The sequence below is a fragment of the Stegostoma tigrinum genome, chromosome 7, assembly GCF_030684315.1.
Source record: "Stegostoma tigrinum isolate sSteTig4 chromosome 7, sSteTig4.hap1, whole genome shotgun sequence".
NCBI lineage: Eukaryota > Metazoa > Chordata > Chondrichthyes > Orectolobiformes > Stegostomatidae > Stegostoma > Stegostoma tigrinum.
Window position 1 is genome coordinate 6,040,852 of NC_081360.1, and position 22,363 is coordinate 6,063,214.

General features: G+C 46.8%; 1 protein-coding gene across 5 annotated transcripts in view; it reads right to left on the bottom strand.

Annotated features, from left to right (window-relative positions):
• Window positions 1-22,363, bottom strand: part of LOC125453822 (uncharacterized protein C21orf58) — an 89,527-nt gene that overhangs the window by 3,973 nt on the left and 63,191 nt on the right. For 2 of the 5 annotated variants that reach the window (XM_059647020.1, XM_059647017.1), the window contains 3 exons: window positions 18,824-18,960; window positions 6,992-7,230; window positions 6,090-6,174 (listed from right to left, as the gene is read on the bottom strand). In XM_059647020.1, coding sequence (XP_059503003.1) covers window positions 6,129-6,174; window positions 6,992-7,230; window positions 18,824-18,960 — 422 coding nt within the window. In that variant the 3' untranslated portion in view covers window positions 6,090-6,128. The remainder of the gene's footprint in view (window positions 1-6,089; window positions 6,175-6,991; window positions 7,231-18,823; window positions 18,961-22,363) is intronic. The other 3 variants (XM_059647018.1, XM_059647019.1, XM_059647021.1) reach the window with 3 other exon arrangements.

The following is a 22,363-nucleotide window of genomic DNA, read 5'->3' on the forward strand; positions in this document are numbered from 1 at the left end:
GGTTGGTAGGGTGGTGTGTGAGAACGAGGGGGATCCTCTTGGGGCAGTTGTGGCGGGGGCGGGGTGTGAGGGATGTGTAGCGGGAAATGCGGGAGACGCGGTCAAGGGCGTTCTCGATAACTGTGGGGGGAAAGTTGCGGTCCTTGAAAAACTTGGACATCTGGGATGTGCGGGAGTGGAATGTCTTATCGTGGGAGCAGATGCGGCGGAGGCGGAGGAATTGGGAATAGGAGATGGAATTTTTGCAGGAGGGTGGGTGGGAGGAGGTGTATTCTAGGTAGTTGTGGGAGTCGGTGGGCTTGAAATGGACATCAGTTACAAGCTGGTTGCCTGAGATGGAGACTGAGAGGTCCAAGAAGGTGAGGGATGTGCTGGAGATGGCCCAGGTGAACTGAGGGTTGGGGTGGAAGGTGTTGGTGAAGTGGATGAACTGTTCGAGCTCCTCTGGGGAGCAAGAGGCGGCGCCGATACAGTCATCAATGTACCGGAGGAAGAGGTGGGGTTTGGGGCCTGTGTAGGTGCGGAAGAGGGACTGTTCCACGTAACCTACAAAGAGGCAGGCATAGCTGGGGCCCATGCGGGTGCCCATGGCCACCCCCTTAGTCTGTAGGAAGTGGGAGGTGTCAAAAGAGAAGTTGTTGAGAGTGAGGATGAGTTCGGCTGGGCGGATGAGGGTGTCGGTGGAGGGGGACTGGTCGGGCCTGCGGGACAGGAAGAAGCGGAGGGCCTTGAGGCCATCTGCATGCGGAATGCAGGTGTATAGGGACTGGACGTCCATGGTGAAGATGAGGTGTTGGGGGCCAGGGAATTGGAAGTCCTGGAGGAGGTGGAGGGCGTGGGTGGTGTCACGGACGTAGGTGGGGAGTTCCTGGACCAAAGGGGAGAAAATGGAGTCCAGATAGATGGAGATGAGTTCGGTGGGGCAGAAGCAGGCTGAGACGATGGGTCGACCAGGGCAAGCAGGTTTGTGGATTTTGGGAAGGAGATAGAAACGGGCCGTGCCTAAACCAGCCCAGTTCGTCCCCTCCCCCCACTGCACCACACAACCAGCCCAGCTCTTCCCCTCCACCCACTGCATCCCAAAACCAGTCCAACCTGTCTCTGCCTCCCTAACCTGTTCTTCCTCTCACCCATCCCTTCCTCCCACCCCAAGCCTCACCCCCATCTCCCTACCAACCTCATCCCACCTCCTTGACCTGTCCGTCTTCCCTGGACTGACCTATCCCCTCCCTACCTCCCCACCTATACTCTCTCCACCTATCTTCTTTTCTCTCCATCTTCGGTCCGCCTCCCCCTCTCTCCCTATTTATTTCAGAACCCTCACCCCATCCCCCTCTCTGATGAAGGGTCTAGGCCCGAAACGTCAGCTTTTGTGCTCCTGAGATGCTGCTTGGCCTGCTGTGTTCATTCAGCCTCACATTTTATTATCTTGCTAACAATTATAAAGTAGGTTCAACAAGCCACTTGCGATGCTCTTCACAGGACTGCTATCAAACACATTTTGACACCAAGCTACGGCAGGAGATATTGGAACTGTGGACCAAAACTTGTCCAGATATAAGTTTTAAGGAGCAGCTTAAAGAAGTAGAGAGAGGTAGAAAGGTGGTAGGGTTTAGCAACAGAATTCCAGAGCTTGGAGCTTTGGCATCTAAAGGTTCTTTAGAATCTGGAATAACGAGACTAGAAATGGTAGAGCACACAGATCTCAGAGGTCTGTAAAACCAGATCAGTCACCAAAATAGGGATAGGCATCACCATGGAGAAATCTGAAAACCCTGGCAGGAGGCAAGAATAGAGTTGAACAGAACTTGGTACACATTAGGATACTAACAGCAGAGTTTTTTTATGAGCTTATATTTACAGAGGATGGGAAGTGTTGGGTTGGTCAGTGCATTGGCACAGTCAAATTTGGAGAAGAAAGACCTTTTCACAAACAGCAGATGACTCAGCTCTCTATAGTCATTGAAGTACTTTTGTGTCAAGTTGTGACGCAGCTGTATGAAACCCTGATTTGGCTTCAACTGGTTAATCTGGAAAGGCATATGAGAAGGTGCAGACAAAATGCAGAACAATGGTTCTGACATGAAGAACTTCAGTTAGTTCTGTAGATGGATTGGAGAAGTTGGGACTGTTTTAGTCTAAGGGATGATTGAGAGGAGACTTAGTAGAATATTCAAAATCATGATAGATCTGGACAGAAGTGGATAGGGAGAAACTATTCTCACTGATGGAAGAATCATGATTCAGAGGACGGAGGGTAATTGGTGAAAATGCAATGCAACCTGAAAATCTTTTCCGTTCAGTGCTTGATTAGGATCTGGAAAGCTGTGGGTTAAAGTGTGGACAAAGCCAGTTGAATGGAGGTGTTTAATAGAGAATTAGATTATTTGAAGATGTGTAAGTGATGGGGAGAATGCAAGAAACTACTCTGGTGTACTTCTTCTAAGAGCCAGCACAGACACAACAGGCTGTACGGCCACTTTCTGTGCTGTAACCATTCTATGATTGCAATACTTCTGTATTATAGGAAAAGCCAAGAGATAATAAAGGCATAGATGAAAGCATCAGAATCAGTTCAACTGGGATGATGTCAGTGAACTGGAATTAAACAGTTTTGGCAGTGGATGTTTTATGATTCAGAAGATCATCTCAGCATCAAATAAGATCAAGGGTGTCAAAAGGCTGGTTCAGCCTGAGAAAGTGAGTGCTAAATGTCAGCAGGTTATCCAACCACAGGAAATGGGCTACATTCCAATTTGAAATCTTGAAATGCACAAGTCTAAAATTCAGACAAGACTTAAGCAAAACCATTGAGAGTACAGGTGTACAGATCGATTGTACTACCTAAGCACTGTCCATTTAGTACAAATAGACTAGACGCATAACCAACTTTGTGTGATTCATTATTAAATGGTGCTGCATATTTATTCCCGAGTTTTCAAGGTGGCCGCAGTTTGTCAATAAAGGGCACGTCAAAATCCTTGATTGTAACTCATTAATCTGAAAAAAACATAACTTCTGCAAGGATAATTCGGAACACTTGAAGGAGACCAAATATTTTAAGGGAAGGAGCAAATCTGTGTGGCAGATCATTTAATTGATCTTTCTGCAGAAAATGAAATTGACTTGAATTCAGTGCATCAGTCAAAACCAAATATCTCTAGTTAAAAGTGCTCACAGCCAGCAAGGGTCACTGCTTCAGAAGTGATTCTCATATTTGAGGGTTTGGGTGCTCTAGAATCCTTAAGCCGTGAGAAGAAAGCCAGAATAAAAATCTGATCACAAAAGGAGATAATGCAGTCAACAGCAGTTTGCAGATACCTGTCGAGGAACAGTAACTGATGTCTACAGAGGATGTCAGTTCTCCATTGCATAGGTGCTAAAAAAGTGATGGAATGTTAGCTTTTATCTCAATGGTAATGGAAAATGAAAGTGAGGAAACAGCACTTGTGCTTGTCAAGATTTCAAATGTATATAACTTTGGTCCATTCCCATCTGGAGTACTATGTTCAGTTCTGGACACTTGGCCTTGAAGTGTGCGGATTGTAAATTCACCAAAACAGTGACAGTAGTAAGAGATGATCTAATTGAAGTGTTTAAAGTGATAAAAATGATCGAGTTCCTCTATTTTGTACAGTCGAAGAATCCAAAATAAGGCAGTATAATCTTAGATGTATCATCAAGGAATGAATTCAGGACGCAATTCTACTTGATTTTTCCCAAATCAAATTCTGTTTTTTTTTGTGATTTGTTCATGGAATGTCGGTGCCTATACCTAGTTGCCTTTTAACTAAATGGTTTATACAGCATTTCAGAGGGCATTTAAGAGTCAACTACATCGCAGCGGGTCTAGAGTCACATTTAGGCCAGACTGGGTAAGAATGACAGATTTCCTTCCCCAAAGGACCTTATTGAACTGGATGGGTTTCACAACAAATTAATGATCACCATTACGGAGATTAACTTTCAATTCCTAATTTAATTAAAATTTATCTGCTGTTATGGTGAGATTTGAATCAATGATCCTGATCTGGGCCTCCGAATTGGAACATAGAATACATACAGCAATGGAGTGGGTCCTTCAGCCCACCATGTCTGTGCTAATGACAATGCCATTCGTAACAAATCCCATCTCCTTGCACATAGTTCATACGTCTCTATTTCCTGTCTTTTTCATGTGTCTGTCTAAATCCTCTTAAACGTTGTTATCATATTTGCTTCTATCCCCTCCCCTGGCAGGATGTTGTAGGCATCCACCACCCTCTTTATAAAAAACTTGCCTCACACATTTTGTTTAAACTTTCCACTTCTCACCTTAAACCTATGCCTCCTAACATTTAACATTTCCACTCTAAGAAAAAAAATACTCTAACTATCTATCCTATCCATGCCTCTCATTATTTTATATACTTCGTTCAGGCTCCAGTGCTCTGCCAATAACTTACTAAAATTTTCCAACCTTTCCTCAAAGCTAATTCATTCCAAATCAGGCAAAATCCTGGCAAACCTATTTTGCACTGTTTGCAATGCCTCCACATCCTTCCTGTAGTGTGGCAACCTTTCAGGGAGATCTGGTATTGCACCCCCAAGATCCCTCTGTTATATCAATGCTTCTAAGGTTTGCAACATATACTTTCCTCTTGAATTTGACCTCCCAATATGCATCTACTCACACTTGTCCAGTTTGCCATTTCTCTCCCCAACTTTCCAACTGATGTATATCATTTTGCATCTTTTGACAACCTTTCTCAATATCCACTTGCCACCAATCTTCCTGCCATCTGCATACTTACTAATCAGACCACCTACATTTTCATCCAATACCAATATTCATATTTCAATCAACAGAGGTCCCAGCACTTATCTTTATAGAGGAACACTGGTCACAGACCAGTCAGTAAAACACCACTCCACAACGATCCTCATCTTTCCATGACCTAGCCAATTTTGTATCTAATTTACCAACTCACTGTGGTTCCCATGTGACTTGATCTTGTGAACGCACATTCTATGAGGGATCTTTCATAAAGTCCAAGTAGATAACATCTACTACCTTATCCTCAATCATTTTTGTCACTTTCTCAAAAATCACAAAGCCAAGGTGACTCTCCGTAATAAGTCCATTCTTTTCCAAATACGAGGAAATCCTGCCCCTAAGAATTTTCTCCAATCATTTCTCTATCACCGATGTAAAGCTCGCCCACCTATAATTTCCTGCATTGTCCCTGTTTCCTTCTTAAACAAATGAACAGCAATGGCTATTCTCCAGTCTTTTGGGACCTCGCCTGTGGCTAAGGAGGATACAAAGATCTCTGTTAAGGCCACAATCTCCTTCCTTGCCTCCCTCAGTATGCTGGGAGAGATCCCATCAGGCTCTAGTGATTTGTTTGCCTAAATGTTTTTCAAGACACCCACTAGCTCCTTCTTACTATCAATATGCCCGAGAACATCAACATATGTCTCTAATTTTGTCATCATCTGTGTTCTTCTTGGTGAACACCAATGTGAAGCACTTGTGAAGGATCTCACCCACGTCCTCTGGCTTGGTGCATAAATTCCCTCCTTTTTCCTTGACTGAACCCACCCTTACCCCAGCTACTCTCTTGCTCCTAATATATGTATAAAATTCCTTGTGATTCACCTTAATCCTTCTTGCCAAGGATATTTCATGGCCCCTTTTAGGCCACCTAATTCCTTGTTGATATTTTCCCCTGTTTCCTTTATATTCATCAAGGACTTTGTCTGATTTCAGTTTCTTAAACTTTGCATATGCTTCCTTTATCTTTCAAAAATCTTGTCATCCAGGATTTCTGAATCTTGCCATCAAGACAAGCAATCGGGGTTAATCAGGGATTTGAACCTGGGAGTTCTCCAATAACAGTGCAACACAAAGCCTAACCCACCAATCATACCCCTAGGCTAACAAGCAAAATGAGCCAGTGGATCGCCCCTGTCTCTGCCCTTGTGTTATAATGACTGGTAGTTGTTCCTTTAGCATGAGACTGGGCTGCTAACATCCACCCACCCTCCTGCAAATATCTCATGGTAATAGACAGCTGAGCTCCAACAGACCATGCAACCAAGCTTACCTTAACCCACATTACCTTCAGGTATGTAGCGTTCAGCACCTACAGTCCAGGAGGTATTTGGGAGTAGGTTCCATCAACTGCTTCCCTTCAAACAAAAAGTACTTGTATTTTTATCACATCTCACCATAACTCCGGGGATGTCCAAACACTGGGAATTCACTGAATTATTTGTGGAATGCACAGTTTTCTGGTAAATTTCAAGTACACAACAAAGTTCAACAAACAACATTAAGGTGAATGATCTGTTAATTATTATCATTCAGACTTAAAATGAAGTGCCCTAATTTTAACGTTAATATAGGATCTTTAATTTCTTTCAAAGGAGGCAGATACATCTTGGTTTAACCTCTTCCCCAAAGGACAGTGCCCCTGGCAACGCTGCAATCCCTCAGTTCTCAATGTCATGTTTGATCATGAGAAAGGATTTTCACAGGTTTTCACTGTAGGAGTTTGATCAGATACCCTGAAGAAAAACATTCCAGAACATGTATTTTCAAATTCTAGAGTGAGACATAGATCCAATTGTATCATTGAGTAAGGGTTTAAGATAAAGGTGAGACAATATTTTTCTCTTGGAACATGATGTATCTGTGGAATTCTTTATCGCAGAGGTCTATCAAGGCTGGGTCATTAAGTATATTCAAGGCTGAGACAAACAGGTTTTTTTAAGTTACTAAAGGAATTGAGTGCTATGGGGAAAAGGCAGAAAAGTGAGTCGAGAATTTTATTGAATTTCATTGAGTGGCAGAGCAGACTTGATGGGCCGAATAGGCTCCTTCTGCTCCTACATCTGTGGTCTTATGGACATGCATTTGGATATTGGGCAGCAATAGAAAATTCTGGTGCAGAACAATCTGAAGATTTCTAAAAAAAACACATTAACTCTACTGATATTCACTTACGTCTGTAATGCAGGGAGTGTCACTGTTGGGCCCATCAGATGTTGAACTGAAGGCTGGAGGCTGCTGTGCTGTGCTTTTGGGTTGGAAGGTAGCATGGATGGCCACAATGGGTGTCCTATTGGTGGTAGAGGTGGATGTAGTGTGGCTTGGCCCTGAGCGGAGTAGTGATGATGGTGATGCACGGAAGATGGGCGCGGTTTCTCGGCTTTCACTACAAGTGGCACTGCTGGCTGAACGTCCTGCAGTTTAGGAGGAAGGTAATCCATCAGTTCCAGAACACACACTTGCACAGATAGGAGGTAGTGCTAGACTTATTTGAAGTCAACTTTATTCTGTAGTGGAAACTGAATATATTTCTGACCTGTAAAGATGATATCACATGCTGGTGTTAAAATGGTGTCAAAACAGTAGGCATGTCAAAGTCCTATTGTTTTACTTAATTTTTTTTGTGAAGCTTAAGCAATTAGGGAGAGAATACAGCCTCTCAAAATCAGCAAGATCTTCCATGTGTGGAACTACAGGAGATGGATAAGATACTAAATTAATATTTTGCATCACTATTTACTCGGCTTAAGGTGAGAGGGGAAAGAAGTAAAAGAGACCTGAGAGTCAACTTTTGTCACTAGAATGTGTATATGAAATGAGCTGCTAGAGGAAATGGTAGAGGTGAGTTCAATTACAATGTTTAAAAGACATTTAGACAGGTGCTAGTGAGTTTTGAGAAGATTTGTAGCTCAGGTTGAGGTTCTGGATGTGAGTTTGCTGGCTGAACTGGAAGGTTCGTTTTCAGACGTTTCGTCACTTTTTTTTATTTGAAAAAATATACTTTATTCTTAAGATGTACAAAAAATAAAACATATTTACACACCTACCCAGTCATGCAAGCCGCTCTGGGTTACCCAGGGGATACATACACCAGCTAAAGGAAAAAAACAAAGAAGGGAAAAAAAACAAAGCAAAGAAAACACCCCGGCAGTCGTCACCCCGCACAGTCCCAGTTGGCCCCCTGACCAGTTGGGGAAGGCGCCAGCTGGCCCAGTTACCAGATAGGGTTCTTTTTCCTATTCTGGACGAGGGGGTTCATACGGTGGTCTTTCCCCACCGCGCCTTGGCGGCGGCTGCCCCAAGCTTTAGCGCGTCCCTCAGCACGTAGTCCTGGACCTTGGAGTGCGCGAGTCTGCAACACTCAGTCGGGGTCAGTTCTTTCAGCTGGCAGACCAGCAAGTTGCGGACAGACCAAAGAGCGTCTTTCACTGCATTGATGGTCCTCCAGGCGCAGTTGATGTTGGTCTCAGTGTGCGTCCCCGGAAACAGCCTGTAGAGCACGGAGTCCTGCGTCATGGAGCTGCTCGGGACGAACCTCGACAAATACCACTGCATCCCCCTCCAAACCTCCTGCGCATAGGCACAATCCAGAAGGAGGTGATCAACAGTCTCGTCCCCCCCGCAGCCACCTTGAGGGCAGCGTGCGGTGGTGCAGAGATTCCGGGCATGCATAAAGGATCTCACTGGCAGAGCCCCTCTCACCGCCAGCCAAGCAATGTCCTTGTGCTTGTTTGAAAGTTCTGGCGATGAGGCATTCTGCCAAACGATTTTGGCAGTCTGCGTGGGGAACCACACGACGGGATCCACCCTCTCCTTTTCCCGAAGGGTCCCGAGGATACTCCGTGCTGACCACTGCCTGACGGCCTTGTGGTCAAAGGTGTTTCTTTTCAAAAATTTCTCCACGAAGGACAGGTGGTACGGAACGGTCCAACTACTCGGAGCGTTCCGCGGCAACGAGGCCAGGCCCATCCTTCGCAACACCGGGGACAGGTAGAACCTCAGCAAGTAGTGACACTTGGTGTTTGCGTACTGAGAATCTACGCACAGCTTGATGCAGCCGCACACAAAGGTAGCCGTCAGGGCGAGGGTGGCGTTCGGTACGCCCTTTCCCCCATTTCGCAGGTCTTTGTACATGGTGTCCCTGCAGACCTGGTCCATCCTCGACCCCCAAATGAAGTGGAAGATGGCCCGAGTGACTGCAGCGGCGCAGGTCCAGGGAGTAGGCCAGGCCTGCGCCACATACAACAGTACCGAAAGCCCCTCGCACCTGACAACCAGGTTCTTACCCGCGATGGAGAGGGACCAGAGCGTCCACCTGCCCAGCTTCTGCTTCAATTTGGTGATACGCTCCTCCCAAGTCTTAGTGCACGCCCCAGCTCCACCAAACCAAACACCCAGCACCTTCAGGTAGTCTATCCTGACGGTGAAGGGGATGAAGGAGCTGTCGTCCCAGTTCCCGAAGAACATGACCTTGCTCTTACCCCTATTGACTTTGGCACCCGAGGCCAGTTCAAACTGGCCGCAGAAATCCAATAGTCTACTCACCGACCGACGATCGGTGCAGAAGACGGCGACATCGTCCATGTACAGGGAGGTCTTGACCTGAAGGCCTCCGCTACCTGGGATAGTCACGCCCTTCAGGCTCACGTCCTTCCTGATGGATGCGGCGAAGGGCTCCAAACAGCACACGAACAAGGCAGGAGAGAGTGGGCAGCCCTGCCTGACTCCAGATCTAACAGGAAAACTGTCTGATTCCCACCCGTTGATCGAGACTGCGCTAACGATGTTGGCGTAGAGCAGCTGGATCCAATTGCGGATGCCCTCCCCAAACCCCAATTTGGAGAGGACGTCCCTCATGTAAGCATGAGAGACCCTGTCGAAGGCCTTCTCCTGGTCCAGGCTGACGAGGCAGGTGTCCACCCACCTGTCCTGTACGTAGGCGATCGTATCCCTGATGAGCGCGAGGCTCTCAGCAATCTTCCTGCCCAGCACAGCACAGATTTGGTCAGGGTGAATCACTGACTCCAGGACAGACCTGACCCGGTTGGCTATAACCTTGGCCAGGATTTTGTAGTCCACGTTCAAAAGTGAAATGGGACGCCAATTCTTAATTTCTTCCCTCTCCCCCTTCCTCTTGTAAATGAGGGTGATGATGCCCTTCCTCATGGACTTGCACATTTCCCCTGCCCAAAGCGCACTATCGTACACCTCCAGCAGGTCCTGGCCGACCAGGCCCCACAGAGCGGAATACAGCTCGACCGGTAAGCCGTCGCTTCCGGGAGTCCTATTCCTCTGCAAGGACTTGAGGGCTCTGGTCAGCTCGTCCAGGGATATCGGCCGGTCCAGCCACTCCCTCGTGCCGTCGTCTAAGACCTCCGTGATAGACGACAGGAACGACTCGGAGGCCGTGCTGTCCGTGGGCTTTGTGTCGTACGGTCCGGCATAGAAGGACCTGCTGATCCTCAAAATGTCGGGCCGAGACGACGTCATCGAGCCGTCGTCCTCCTTCAGCCGGCTAAACACAGAGCTCTCTTTGTGCACCTTCTGAAAGAAGAAACGCGAGCACGTCTCGTCCTGCTCCACGGAGCGGACCTTGGACCGGAAGATTATCCAGGAGGCCTCTGCGGCGAAGAGCGAGGCTTGCTGGCCCCTCACCTCGCGGAGGTCCTCCGTGACATCGACCCCCATCAACTGCAGAAGGAGCAGGTTCTGCACCCTTTTCTGGAGTTGCGACAGCTTTCCCCGCCTCTCTCTTGCCTTCTGGACAAAGAACCTTGAGGACAAAGAACCTCTTGATGTTCTCCTTCACCGTCTCCCACCAGTCGCCTGGAGACTCAAAGAGGGGTTTCACGGTTCTCCAACCGGCGTACTCCCTCTTAAGCTCCTCGACGTTCTCTGGGGTCAACAGAGTCGTGTTGAGTTTCCACGTCCCCTTGCCGGCCGGCTGGTCGTCCTGTAAGTGACAGTCGGCCAGCAGGAGGCAGTGGTCAGAGAAGAACACCGGCTCGACGCTGGTGGACCTGACCGAAAACGCCCGTAACACAAACAGGAAGTCTATCCTTGAGCGGATAGACCCGTCTGGCCGCGACCAGGTGTACCTCCGCTGCGCTCCGTCTGCAGGGGTGCTGAAGACATCAAGCAGCTTGGCGTCCTTCACCGTGCCCATAAGGAATCTGGACGTGACGTCCAGTTGACTCCCCCCACCCGCTGTCCCCACGCCGGATCTTCCATCTGCATCGATGATGCAGTTGAAGTCTCCGCCTAGGATGACCGGCCTGGACATAGCCAGCAGGGGTGGAAGCTGCTGCAGGACAGCCAACCGCTCACTCCGTACCACTGGGGCGTACACGTTGATCAGCCTCAGGGGAGCGTTCCTGTAGGTGACATCAGCCACTAGGAGGCACCCCCCCCCACCACCTCCTGAACTTGAGAGATGGTGAAGTCGCGCCCCTGCAGCAGAATAGCCAGGCCCGAGGACCGACAGTCGTTACCCCCTGACCAGATCGAAGGCCCACAGGTCCAGGCGCCGGACCATTTACCATACCTGTCGAGGTGCGGTATCCCGCACTCCTTCAGAAACAGGAGGTCCGCCTCGATGGTGGTCAGGTAGGCCAACGTGGATACACATCTTGCGGTGGACCTGACACTGCGCACATTAATGCTCGCAACTCGTACCCCCATTGTGGGCAGTGACCGCAGAACCCTCCCCAAGTCCAAGATCCAGCCCCTCCATCTGTCCCTTCATGCCCATTGCCTGGGCCAACTGCTGGACGCTCTCCGGGCTCAGGAAACCGTCCATGCTGCCTTCCGGGTGGCATCCCCCCGTCAGAGGTGCGGAGGCAGGAGGGTCCGGCTCCTGGTCAGGCTGGGGACGCGCTGTCTCCTCCTTCCCGCCTGGAAGTTCCGGGGGGCCTTCCAGTGCCCCAGCGGCACTTGACTGGGTGTCAGAGGGAGCCTCAGGACGCCTCCCGTCACCTGGAAGCAGGGTGCTGCTTTCCTTCTCCCTCGAGATCTTTAACTTCTGCTTCGGGTGGGCCCTCTCCGAATCCCCCTCGTTAGAGGAGCTCTTATAGCCCCCCTGTAGCTGCCTCTTCCCGCCTGATGGTTGCGGTTCCTGGGCCCGTCGACGCACCTTCCTCCTCGCTTTCTGGACTGTTGTCCACTCTCCTGGGTCGCCTGTCGCCGTCTCCATCGACTCCGGGTTGTCGGGGGGGAGCGGAGCCTGCAGGGGTGCTTTGCTGGCCTCTGGCCCATCCTGCGGGGCTGGGCCGTCCTGCACGGCCTGGCCCTCCTGCACATTAGTGGGGTCCTTGCTGGGCCCTCGTGCCTTCCTCTCCTCCGGGGGGGCTGGCCCCGCACTGCCCCTGCCGGCGACCTGGGCGTAGGTGGTCCCCCGCTGCGGGCATGCCTTATAGAGGTGGCCCGCTTCCCCGCAAAGGTTGTAGCTTTTCTCTTGTGGGCAATCCTTTGCAAGGTGTCCCTCCTCCCTGCAGTTCCTGCAGATGGTGGCTTTGCAGTCGGCCACCACGTGACCTGACCTACCACAGGCATGGCAGACTTTAGGTTGCCCTGCATAGGTCAGGTAGCCCTTGCTCCCGCTGATCGCGAAGCTGGACGGTGGGTGTACGACATTCCCGTCCGCGCCCATCCTCAGCGTCACCTTGACCTGCCTCTTACTGGGCCAGATGCCAAAGGGGTCCATGATGTCAGTTAGGCCCCCTTCCACCTTCACGTACCTTCCAAGGAAGGTCAGGACATCAACTGCTGGCACATGCGGGTTGTATGTATGTACAGTCACCATACGGCTCCTCTGCGCTGGCATCACAAACAGCGGGACAGCGGTCAATACAGAGAGGGGGCCCTCCTTTCTCCTTGAAAACCTCCAGGAAGCGCTCGCAAAGCTTGGCACTCCTGAAGGTCACGTCGTAAAAACCTCCTCCGGGGAAATCCTGCAGGCAGTAAATGTCCGCAGCAGCGAACCCACAACAGTCCAACAGGACCCTCTTCACGAAGAAGGTGCGGTCCACAGGTGCACCTTCATCCACCTTCTTTACGGAAACACGGATGGTGTTCCGGACCCCCTGACCTGAGGCACGAGCACTTGCTGCAGCCATCATTGCAGGTTGGCTGCTCCCCTGAACCAGCGTTAGGCCGAAGCCAGCATTAAGATCCACTGGTCGCAAGGGTGCACAGCCAACCCGACGTCCTCCTTTCACCTCCAAGACAGCACTCTCCTCCTCTCGGTCCACAAGAGAGTGGGTCTTTATTTTGTTCCAGATGTAAGCTGGTTCACTGAGCTTGAAGGTTTGTTCCCAGATGTTTTGTCACCATTCTAGGTAACATCAACAGTGAGCCTCCGACAAAGCACTGGTGTTATGTCCCGCTTTCTATTTATCTGGTTAGGTTTCCTTGGGTTGGTGATGTCATTTCCTGTTCTTTTTCTCAGGGGATGGTAGATTGATTTGGAGCCAATGTGTTTGTTGATGGAGTTCTGGTTGGAATGCCGTGCTTCTAGGCATTCTCATGCATGTCTCTGTTTGGCTTGTCCTAGGATGGATGTGTTGTCCCACTCAAAGTGGTGTCCTTCCACATCTGTACGTCAGGATGCGAGTGATAGTGGGTCATGTCGTTTTGTGGCTAGTTGATGTTCATGTATCCTGGTGGCTAGCTTTCTGCCAGTTTGTCCGATGTAGTGTTTGTCACAGTTCTTGCAAGGTATTTTGTAGATGACGTTCGTTTTATTTGTTGTCTGTATAGGGTGTTTTAAGTTCATTAGCTGCTGTTTTAGTGTGTTGGTGGGTTTGTGGGCTACCCTGATGCCAAGAGGTCCGAGTAGTCTGGCAGTCATTTCAGAAATGTCTTTGATGTAGGGGAGAGTGGTTCTGGTTTCTGAACCCATTTTGTCTGTTTGTTTGGATTTATTGCTGAGGAATCGGCGGACTGTGTTCATAGGGTACCCATTCTTTTTGAATACGCTGTATAGGTGATTTTCCTCTGCTCTGCGTAGTTCCTCTGTGCTGCAGTCTGTGGTGGCTCGTTGGAATAATGTTCTAATGCAGCTTTGTTTGTGGGTGTTGGGATGGTTGCTTCTGTAGTTCCGTATTTGGTCCGTATGTGTTGTTTTCCTGTAGACGCTGGCTTGAAGTTCCCCATTGGCTGTTCGCTCTACTGTGACATCTAGGAATGGCAGTTTGTTGTTGTTTTCCTCCTCTTTTGTGAATGTTTTGCCAGTAAGGGTATTATTGATGGTCTTGAAGGTTTCCTCTAATTTGTTTTGTTTAGTGATGACAAAGGTGTCATCCACATAGCGGACCCAAAGTTTGAGTTGGATGATTGGCAGAGCTGTTTGTTCAAGTCTCTGCATTACTGCCTCTGCTAAGAACCCTGATGTCGGAGATCCCATGGGTGTACTGTTGGTTTGTCTGTAGGTTTTGTTATTGAAAGTGAAGTGGGTGGTGAGGCATAGGTCCACTAGCTTGATGATGTTGTCCTTGCTGATGAGGTTGGTGGTGTCTGGTGTATGTGTCTTCAGTTCTTCTAATAGTGTCATCAGTGTTTCTTTGGCCAGGTCAATGTTGATGGATGTGAACAGGGCTGTTATGTCAAAGGAGACCATTATTTCATCCTCTTCTATCTTGGTGTCTTTGGTGTTCAGGAATTCTTGGGTGGAGCGAATGGAGTGACGGGAGTCTTCTACTCGGTGTTTTGGTCTTTGGTGTAGTTCCTTGGCTAATCTGTAGGTTGGTGTTCCAGGTAGCGACACTATGGGTCTGAGGGGGGCTCCTGGTTTGTGAATTTTTGGTAGTCCGTAGAAGCGTGGTGTGTTGGATCCATCTGGTTTCATTTTTTGGGAGTCTCTCTTGTTTAATTCTCCAGATTTTTGAAGTTTTTTGAGTAAGGTTGTGATTCGGTTCTCTCGTTGTGGGGTCGGGTCTATCGCCACCTGTTGGTAAGTGTCGGTATCTGCAAGCAGTGCGTTCGCTTTTTCAATGTAGTCTGTTCGGTTTAAAATGACTGTCAGGCGTCCTTTGTCTGCAGGTAGGATAACAATGTTTTTATCTTTTTTGAGTCCTTTTAGGGCTTTCCTTTCTTGTGTATTGAGTGTGTTTTCTTCCTTTTTCCTGCTTAGCGTTGGTGCAACTGTCTGTCTGATGGTTTGCTGGGTTTCTTCTGAGAGTTTGTTGTCTTTCAGTGTTGCTTCTAACGCTGCTAAGAAATCTTTCTTGTCCGCATCCCGGAAGTTGTAATTTAGTCCTTTTAAAGCTAGCCACCAGGATACATGAACATCAACTAGCCACAAAACGACATGACCCACTATCACTCGTATCCTTACATACAGATGTTACCTAGAACGGTGACGAAACATCTGAAAACGAACCTTCCAGCTCAGCGAGCAAACTCACATCCATTTAGACAGGTACGTGAATAGGAAAAGTTTAGAGAGATATGGGTCAAACACAGACAAATGGAACTAATTTAGTTTAAGAAATGGACGAGTTGGGCCAAAGGGCCTTTTTCCATGCTGTAAACTCTATAAATCTACAACTGAATGGCCTCATTCTATGCCACAATAACTCTAAGGCACAATTACTTGAAGCAGGGACAGTGTTAGACAAGATTTGGATATTTGGGCTCATGGTTATCATTAGGTTTTGAAAGATCAAATATCCTGGGCATGGTTTAGGACAGGGAGTGGCGAAGCTTCAACTAAACCAGAAACAACAAAATTCAGGCCTCAACCAGGGAGTAAGAAGCAAGTCCAGTATTAATTGTAGTACTTGGTTATTAGCCATCACTTATCACTTTGTTGCCCAAGCCACCCTCCTTTCACTCCTTTTAAAACATGATTGAAGTAACAGAATCCAATCTGATGCTGTGTCAGAGGTGGAGGCCACTTTCAGAGACCTGAGCTAAACACTCTTTAACAAACCCTTATGTTCCTAAACTGTAGCCAAAAATTTGATTTAGAAATGGATTCATCAGCAGCAAGTTTGGGAGATGTATTCGAGAAGTCGAGGAAGAGGAACATCTTAACATTTGTCTGAACATTCATCCCAGGAGCATTGGTCCACTGTGAAAAAGACAAGTGTCAGTTAATTAAATGAGCCATAAAAGCCCTGAGGTACAATCTGCTGGAGCAACAACCTCTCCAAAGTAACCAACCACTGGTCCCTCAATAGTCATTTTAATAAGGAATTATTTCATTACTTCAGCCCTCTTGTTTGAATTGGAACTTGAACCCATGCATTTACTGAGAGTGTGCCCTCTGTGCGAAGTGTCTCCATGCGGGGGACAGGTTGCGATGTGTGGCAAGATGATTTAATTTCAGTCAAATCCTAGAGGAGTATATCCCTTTTATAATAATTAGCCCTGAAATGGGAAGAGCCTTCTTCAGCCAGCAAGTAGTAGTCCTGGAAAGAGGATGGGAGTCAAACAACTGAAAGATTTGTGTGATGCAAATTAAGAGGTACGTGAAACTTGAATTGTGAAGTAATTTTAATAAGCAAAAGGCCATTCTGAACCAGTAGGATTTGTAACAGTGTCTGCAACTAACTGGATCTCCTTCATCAAAGTACGTGCTGATATATCTAACTACCACTTGGTTTCTATCCAAGCGTCCTCTCATTTCTAGCTTCAAATGTACCATCTGCAAGATGTACTGCAGAAATTCACCAAACATCCTTAGATAGCACCTTCCAAACCCACAACCACTTCCATCTGGAAGGACAAGGGCAGCAGGTACAAGGGAACATCACCACCTGCAAGTTCACCCCCAAGCACTCACCATCCTGAATTGGAAGCATATCGCCATTCCTTCATTGTTGCTGGGTCATAATCCTGGAATTCTTTTCCTAAGGGCATTGTGGGTCTACCAACAGCACATAGATTGCAACAGTTCAAGAGAGCTCACCGCCACCTTCTCAAGGGTAGCTAGGGACAGGTAATATATCCTGGCTCAGCCAGTGACATTGCACACCCCACAAGTGAATAAAAAAATGCATACTTTGCATTTGATAGATAACAGGATATTGATATTGCAGACTGATGTCTCCACCTGCCAACCTTCATTCAGACTTTGTGTGGACTGAGACCATACAGGTCAAGTTTAGTGCTACTGAGTGACATCTGTCACCCAAACAGCTTCATAAATGCCATCAGCTCAGAGCATCAGAAATATCTGAAAGCATATTGAAACCTCTCAGTGGACAGAAAATGCCAGCTGTGCTTAGCAATCAGGCAACCCACTTCCTAACAAAATAAGAAAAGATCTTTTAATCAGTTTGAGATTTTCAGAAGTAGAAACATGAATTAATTTCCAACCATAATGACAGATTAAAAGATGGCTACATTTCCTTCTATTCTCTTGCCCCTTTCGAAACAGGAAATCTCATTCACAACTTTAATTGGTCAACTTTAATTGCCGATAGTGTTGCCAGTATTGGTGGGAAAAATCTCACACCTCATCAGCACTATTACAGACCCCTTGTTTTCATAATAAGGGCCAAATCGGAATTGACTGTGGTATCCTTTACAATCAAATGGCATAACTCATTGCCAATGCTTTCACCTGAATAATAGCTATTCAGCCGAGGTGTCAGTGATTGGTAAATATCCCAAAAAGGAGAAAGAGAAAAATTCTTGGAAAAACCTGAAAAAAAGAGAAAATAATCCCTGTTAACTGCTCACCACGTTTCCTTCTCAACAAATTGCTAATAGTTTCAAGATAACAAAGTGTGAAGCTAGATGAACACAGCAGGCCAAGCAGCATCTTAGGATCACAAAAGCTGACGTTTTGGGCCTAGACCCTTCATCAGAGAGGGGGATGCGGACAGGGTTCTGAAATAAATAGGGAGAGAGGGGGAGGCATATTGAAGATGGATGGAGGAGAAGATAGGTGGAGAGGAGAGTATAGGTAGGGAGGGGATAGGTCAGTCCGGAGAGGACGGACATGTCAAGGAGGTGGGATGAGGTTAGTAGGTGGGAAATGGAGATGTGGCTTGAGGTGGGAGGAGGGGATAGGTGAGAGGAAGAACAGGTTAGGGAGGCGGGGACAAGCTAGGCTGGTTTTGGGATGCAGTGGGGGGAGGGGATGAGTTATGTCGGATTGTCCACCATCTGCAGTTTCCATTATCTCTGCTAATGGTTTTGATCTGTTGGTTTGAACAAATGGAGAAATTCTTGATACTTGACATTTGGTAGTTGAGGCTGGCTGCTTCAGAGTTACAAACAATCCATGGCAATTGGCATCTTGCTCAGTTGTCATAGAATGACATAAATGGCAAGTTTGTATGCAGAAGGGCCAACTGAAAACTATGTCCTTCTTTTGAAATGCCTGATTTTCAAAAACAATGTCATGGATTTTCTCAGGCAATATTCCCCTTTCTTTTATGAAAACATGTTCTACACATTGGTCCATGTTGACATAGACAGTGACTGCAAGATGTGGAATGGAAATGTTTAAAGACTCAGCTAACACATACAAGTGTATCAGGCTCCCTTCTGTTTCAAGTTAGCAAGATCTATACTTCCACATAAAAATTATTCCTTAGTAAATAAAAGGACAGAGACGCCTAGAAAAATTTAGGGATGTCCTAATTCATTTTCAGTAACAATATTTTCTAAAGTCGCAAAAAATGTTGCCATTTGTAATGACATGATTCACAATCCTATGTTCAAGATTTATTGCAAACCTCCCCTTTATCATCCTGGATGATTTGTAGTCAGCATTAAGGGAGTCCATGGCACAGGCAGACCGTGGGTGAATGGCGGACTGCCCCGTACAAGGTCTACAATCTAAGATGTCCAATGGCTGAGAGAGGTCAATGGCATCTGATTGGCACATCCTAAATGATCCTGTGAAGAGTGTTACAGGAACTGCTAAACTATCTAAATAATCTGATGAATGACAGGTACTGAGTCCTTTGGGAGGTCGATGACAAAGGTGATCCAATGAATGAAAGGAAATTAGACTGATGATGAACTAATCGGTCAGGAGGATGTTCTTACCTGTCCATGAGAAACCACAGGACTGACGAAGTTGCCAGGCTGAGAGAATGCCATTGGAGGTAGTGCTTTCAACATCATATTGTGCATAATGATTTGATGCATCTGGGCATTTTGCATTAACATCAGCTCTACCATGTCTGTGAACAAATAAATAAAAGATTAGAGGAAACATAAAATAGTTTTGGGAGTATAATTTTAATAAAACATACCCTTACCCTTGCAGCAAAAGATTCTCCTGACATATGCCAGAAATGTGAATTTTACAAATAATGTATGACCAATTTTCACACAAGACTAGAGCGATTCTGTTTGATCACATTTGCAGACAGTGCTTCTTAATGGACAATGGCAGCATAAATGCGAAACTGGCTAAGGGGCAGAGAACAGAGACAGTGCAAAACAGCTGTTTTTCAGGTTAGTAGGAGTATACAATGGTATCCTCGAGGATTGATATTAGGAGCACTTTTTATAGCCTGCACTTGAGCATTGAGAGCATAATGCAGACAATATAAAAGTTGAAAATGCAGTAAACAGTGACAACAATAACAACAGACGTCAGGTGAATAGTGGGGGAGAAATAATCATAATGTAATTGACTTCCATATCTAGTTTGAAGAGGACACCATACTAAGTAAGAATTGTAAACTTATACAAAGTCAATTACATAAATATGTAAATACATAAATACATTGACTAGGTAACAGACTAAAAGGTAGGGTAGTAAATAAACAGTGGAAAACATTTAAAGAATTAGTTAAAATATCAAAGCAAAAAATTCAACTCAGGTGGAGTTTAATCCGGAACTGTGAGTTGATGTTGGGAGGTCAAATGCAAGAGGAAAGTAGGCTGTAAATAGCTGAACCTTGAGGAGTATTTTTATTTATTCATGGTCCATAATCATCACTGGCTAGCCAACATTTATTGCTTGGTTGCCCTTGAGGTGGTGAGCTGCCCATATTCTGTAGATATCACAGAATCCCTACAGTATTGAAAGAGGCAATTTGTCCCAGTGAGTCCACGTAGACCGTCCGAAGAAGGATCCCACCCGGACCCATTCCTCTACCTCATCACTCTAACTCCGCATTTACCATGGCAATCCACCTAGCCTGCACAACCCAGGACACTACTGGGCAACTAAGCATCACCAATTGACCCAATGTGTGCATCTTTGGACTGCAGGCAGAAACCCGTTCACCCAGAGGAATCCCACACAGACACAGGGAGAATATGCAAGCTCCATTCGGACAGCCACTGAAGGCTGGAATTGAACCTGGGTGCCTAGCACTGTGAGGCAGCAGTACTAACCACTTGGCCACTGTGCCATACTGTAAACGCACAGTGCCCTTAGGGAGGGAATTCCAATATTTTGACCCAGCAACAATGAAGGAATGGTGATATATTTGCAAGGATGATGAGCAACTTGGAGGGGAATTTGCAGGTAGTGGTGTTCCCATGTGTCTGCTGTGCTTGTCCTTCTATGTGGAAGTGGCCGTGGATTTGGAAGGTGCTGTTAAAGATCTTGTGTAAATTTCTGCAGTGCATCTTGAAAATAGTACACAATGCTGCTACTAAGCATCAGTGATAGAGAGGGAGGATGCTGGTGGATGTGGTGTCAATCAAGCAGGCTGCTTTGTCCTGGATTTTTTTTAGATTAGATTAGATTCCCTACAGTGTGGAAACAGGCCCTTCGGCCCAACAAGTCCACACCACTCTTTGAAGTACCCCACCCAGACCTATCCCCATCCCCATCTCCATACAACCCACATACCCCTGAACACTACGGGTAATTTAGCATAGCTCGTCCACCTAGCCTGCACATCTTTGAACTGTGGGAGGAAACCGGAGCACCCGGAGGAAACTCATGCAGACACAGGGAGAATGTGCAAACTCCAAACAGACAGTTGCCCGAGGCTGGAATCGAACCCGGGTCCCTGTCGCTGTGAGGCTACAGTGCTAACCACTGAGCCACCGTGCCACCCCAAATGGTGGTTTGATGGTGTCAAGCTTTTTGGATGTTGTTGGAGCTGCACACATCCAGGCAAGAGGGGACTATTCCATCATACTCCCGACTTGTGCCTTGTAATGGTGGACAAGCTTCAGGGAGTCAGGAAGTGAATTACTCACTACAGTATTCCTAGCCTCAGCTCTTTTGTCCAAATCTGAATCAAAGTTGTCATGAATTTAGGTAATGAGTGACCCCGGTCGAACCCAAACTGGTCATCACTGAGCAGGTTACTGCTGAGCAGGTGCTGCTTGATGGCATTGTTGATGACACCTTTCATCACTTTACTATGGATGAGATTAGCCATGTTGTAATTGTACTGGAACAGCTTGGCCAGGGAAGCAGCAAGTTCTGGACCACAATTCTTCAGCATTATTGCTGGAATGTTATCAGGACCCATAGTCTTTGCAGTATCCAATGTCTCGAACTATTTATTGACATCATGTGGAGTGAATTGAGTTGGCTGAAAACTGGTATCTATGATACTGGGACCACTGGAGGAGGCAGAGATGGGTCATCCATTTGATACTTCTGATTGAAGCTTGTTGCAAATACTTCAGCCTTATCTTTTGCACTGGTGTGTGGGGCTATTTCAAATTGCAGATGGGGATATTGGTGGAATTGCCTCCTGTGAGTTGTTTAAATGTTCACCACCATTTACAACTGGATGTGGCAGGACTGCAGAGCGAGGATCTGATCCTTTCGTTGCATAATTGCTTAGCTCTGCCTATCCCTTGCTGCATATGCTTTTGGCATGTCTTGTTTCATATCTTCACCAGGTTGACACCTCACTTTTCAGTTTGCCTGGTGCTGCACCTTGGCATGCCCTCCTGCTCTCTCCTTTAAACCTGGGTTGATCCTCTGGTTTAATGATAATGGTTGAGTGGAGGATATGCTGCACTATGAGGTTGCAGGTTGTGCTAAAGTCCAATTCTGCTGCTGTTGATTGTCCACAGCACTTCGTGGATGCCCAGACTTGAGTTGCTCAATCTGTTCTAAGTCTGTTCTATTTAGCATGGTGATACTGTCACACAATACGATGGAGGGTGTTCTCAATGTGAAGATGGGGCTTCATCTCTACAAGGACTGTGCGAGTCACTCCTACTGATATTGTCATGTATAAAGGATCTTGGGATCCAAATCCATATCTCCCTGAAAATGGAAACACAAGTGGATAACGTGGTAAAGAAAGCATATGTCATGCTTACTTTTATCTGTCGGGGCATTGAGTATATAGGTTAGCAAGGCATTTTGCAGCTGTGTAAGACTTTGATCAGGTCACATTTGGAGCACTGATCAGATTCTGGTTGCCATACTATAGAAAGGATGTGGAGGCTTTGGAGAGGGTGCAGAAGAAGTTTAATAGGATGTTGCCTAGATTGGAGTGTTTTTGCTATAAGGAGAGGTGGGACAAATGTATTTGGATTGCTTTTTCACTGGACTGTCGGCCACTTAAGGATGACATGATATAAGTATATAAAATCATGAGGAGCATGAAGACGTTGGATAGTTGGAGTTTCTTTCCCAGGGTGGAAATA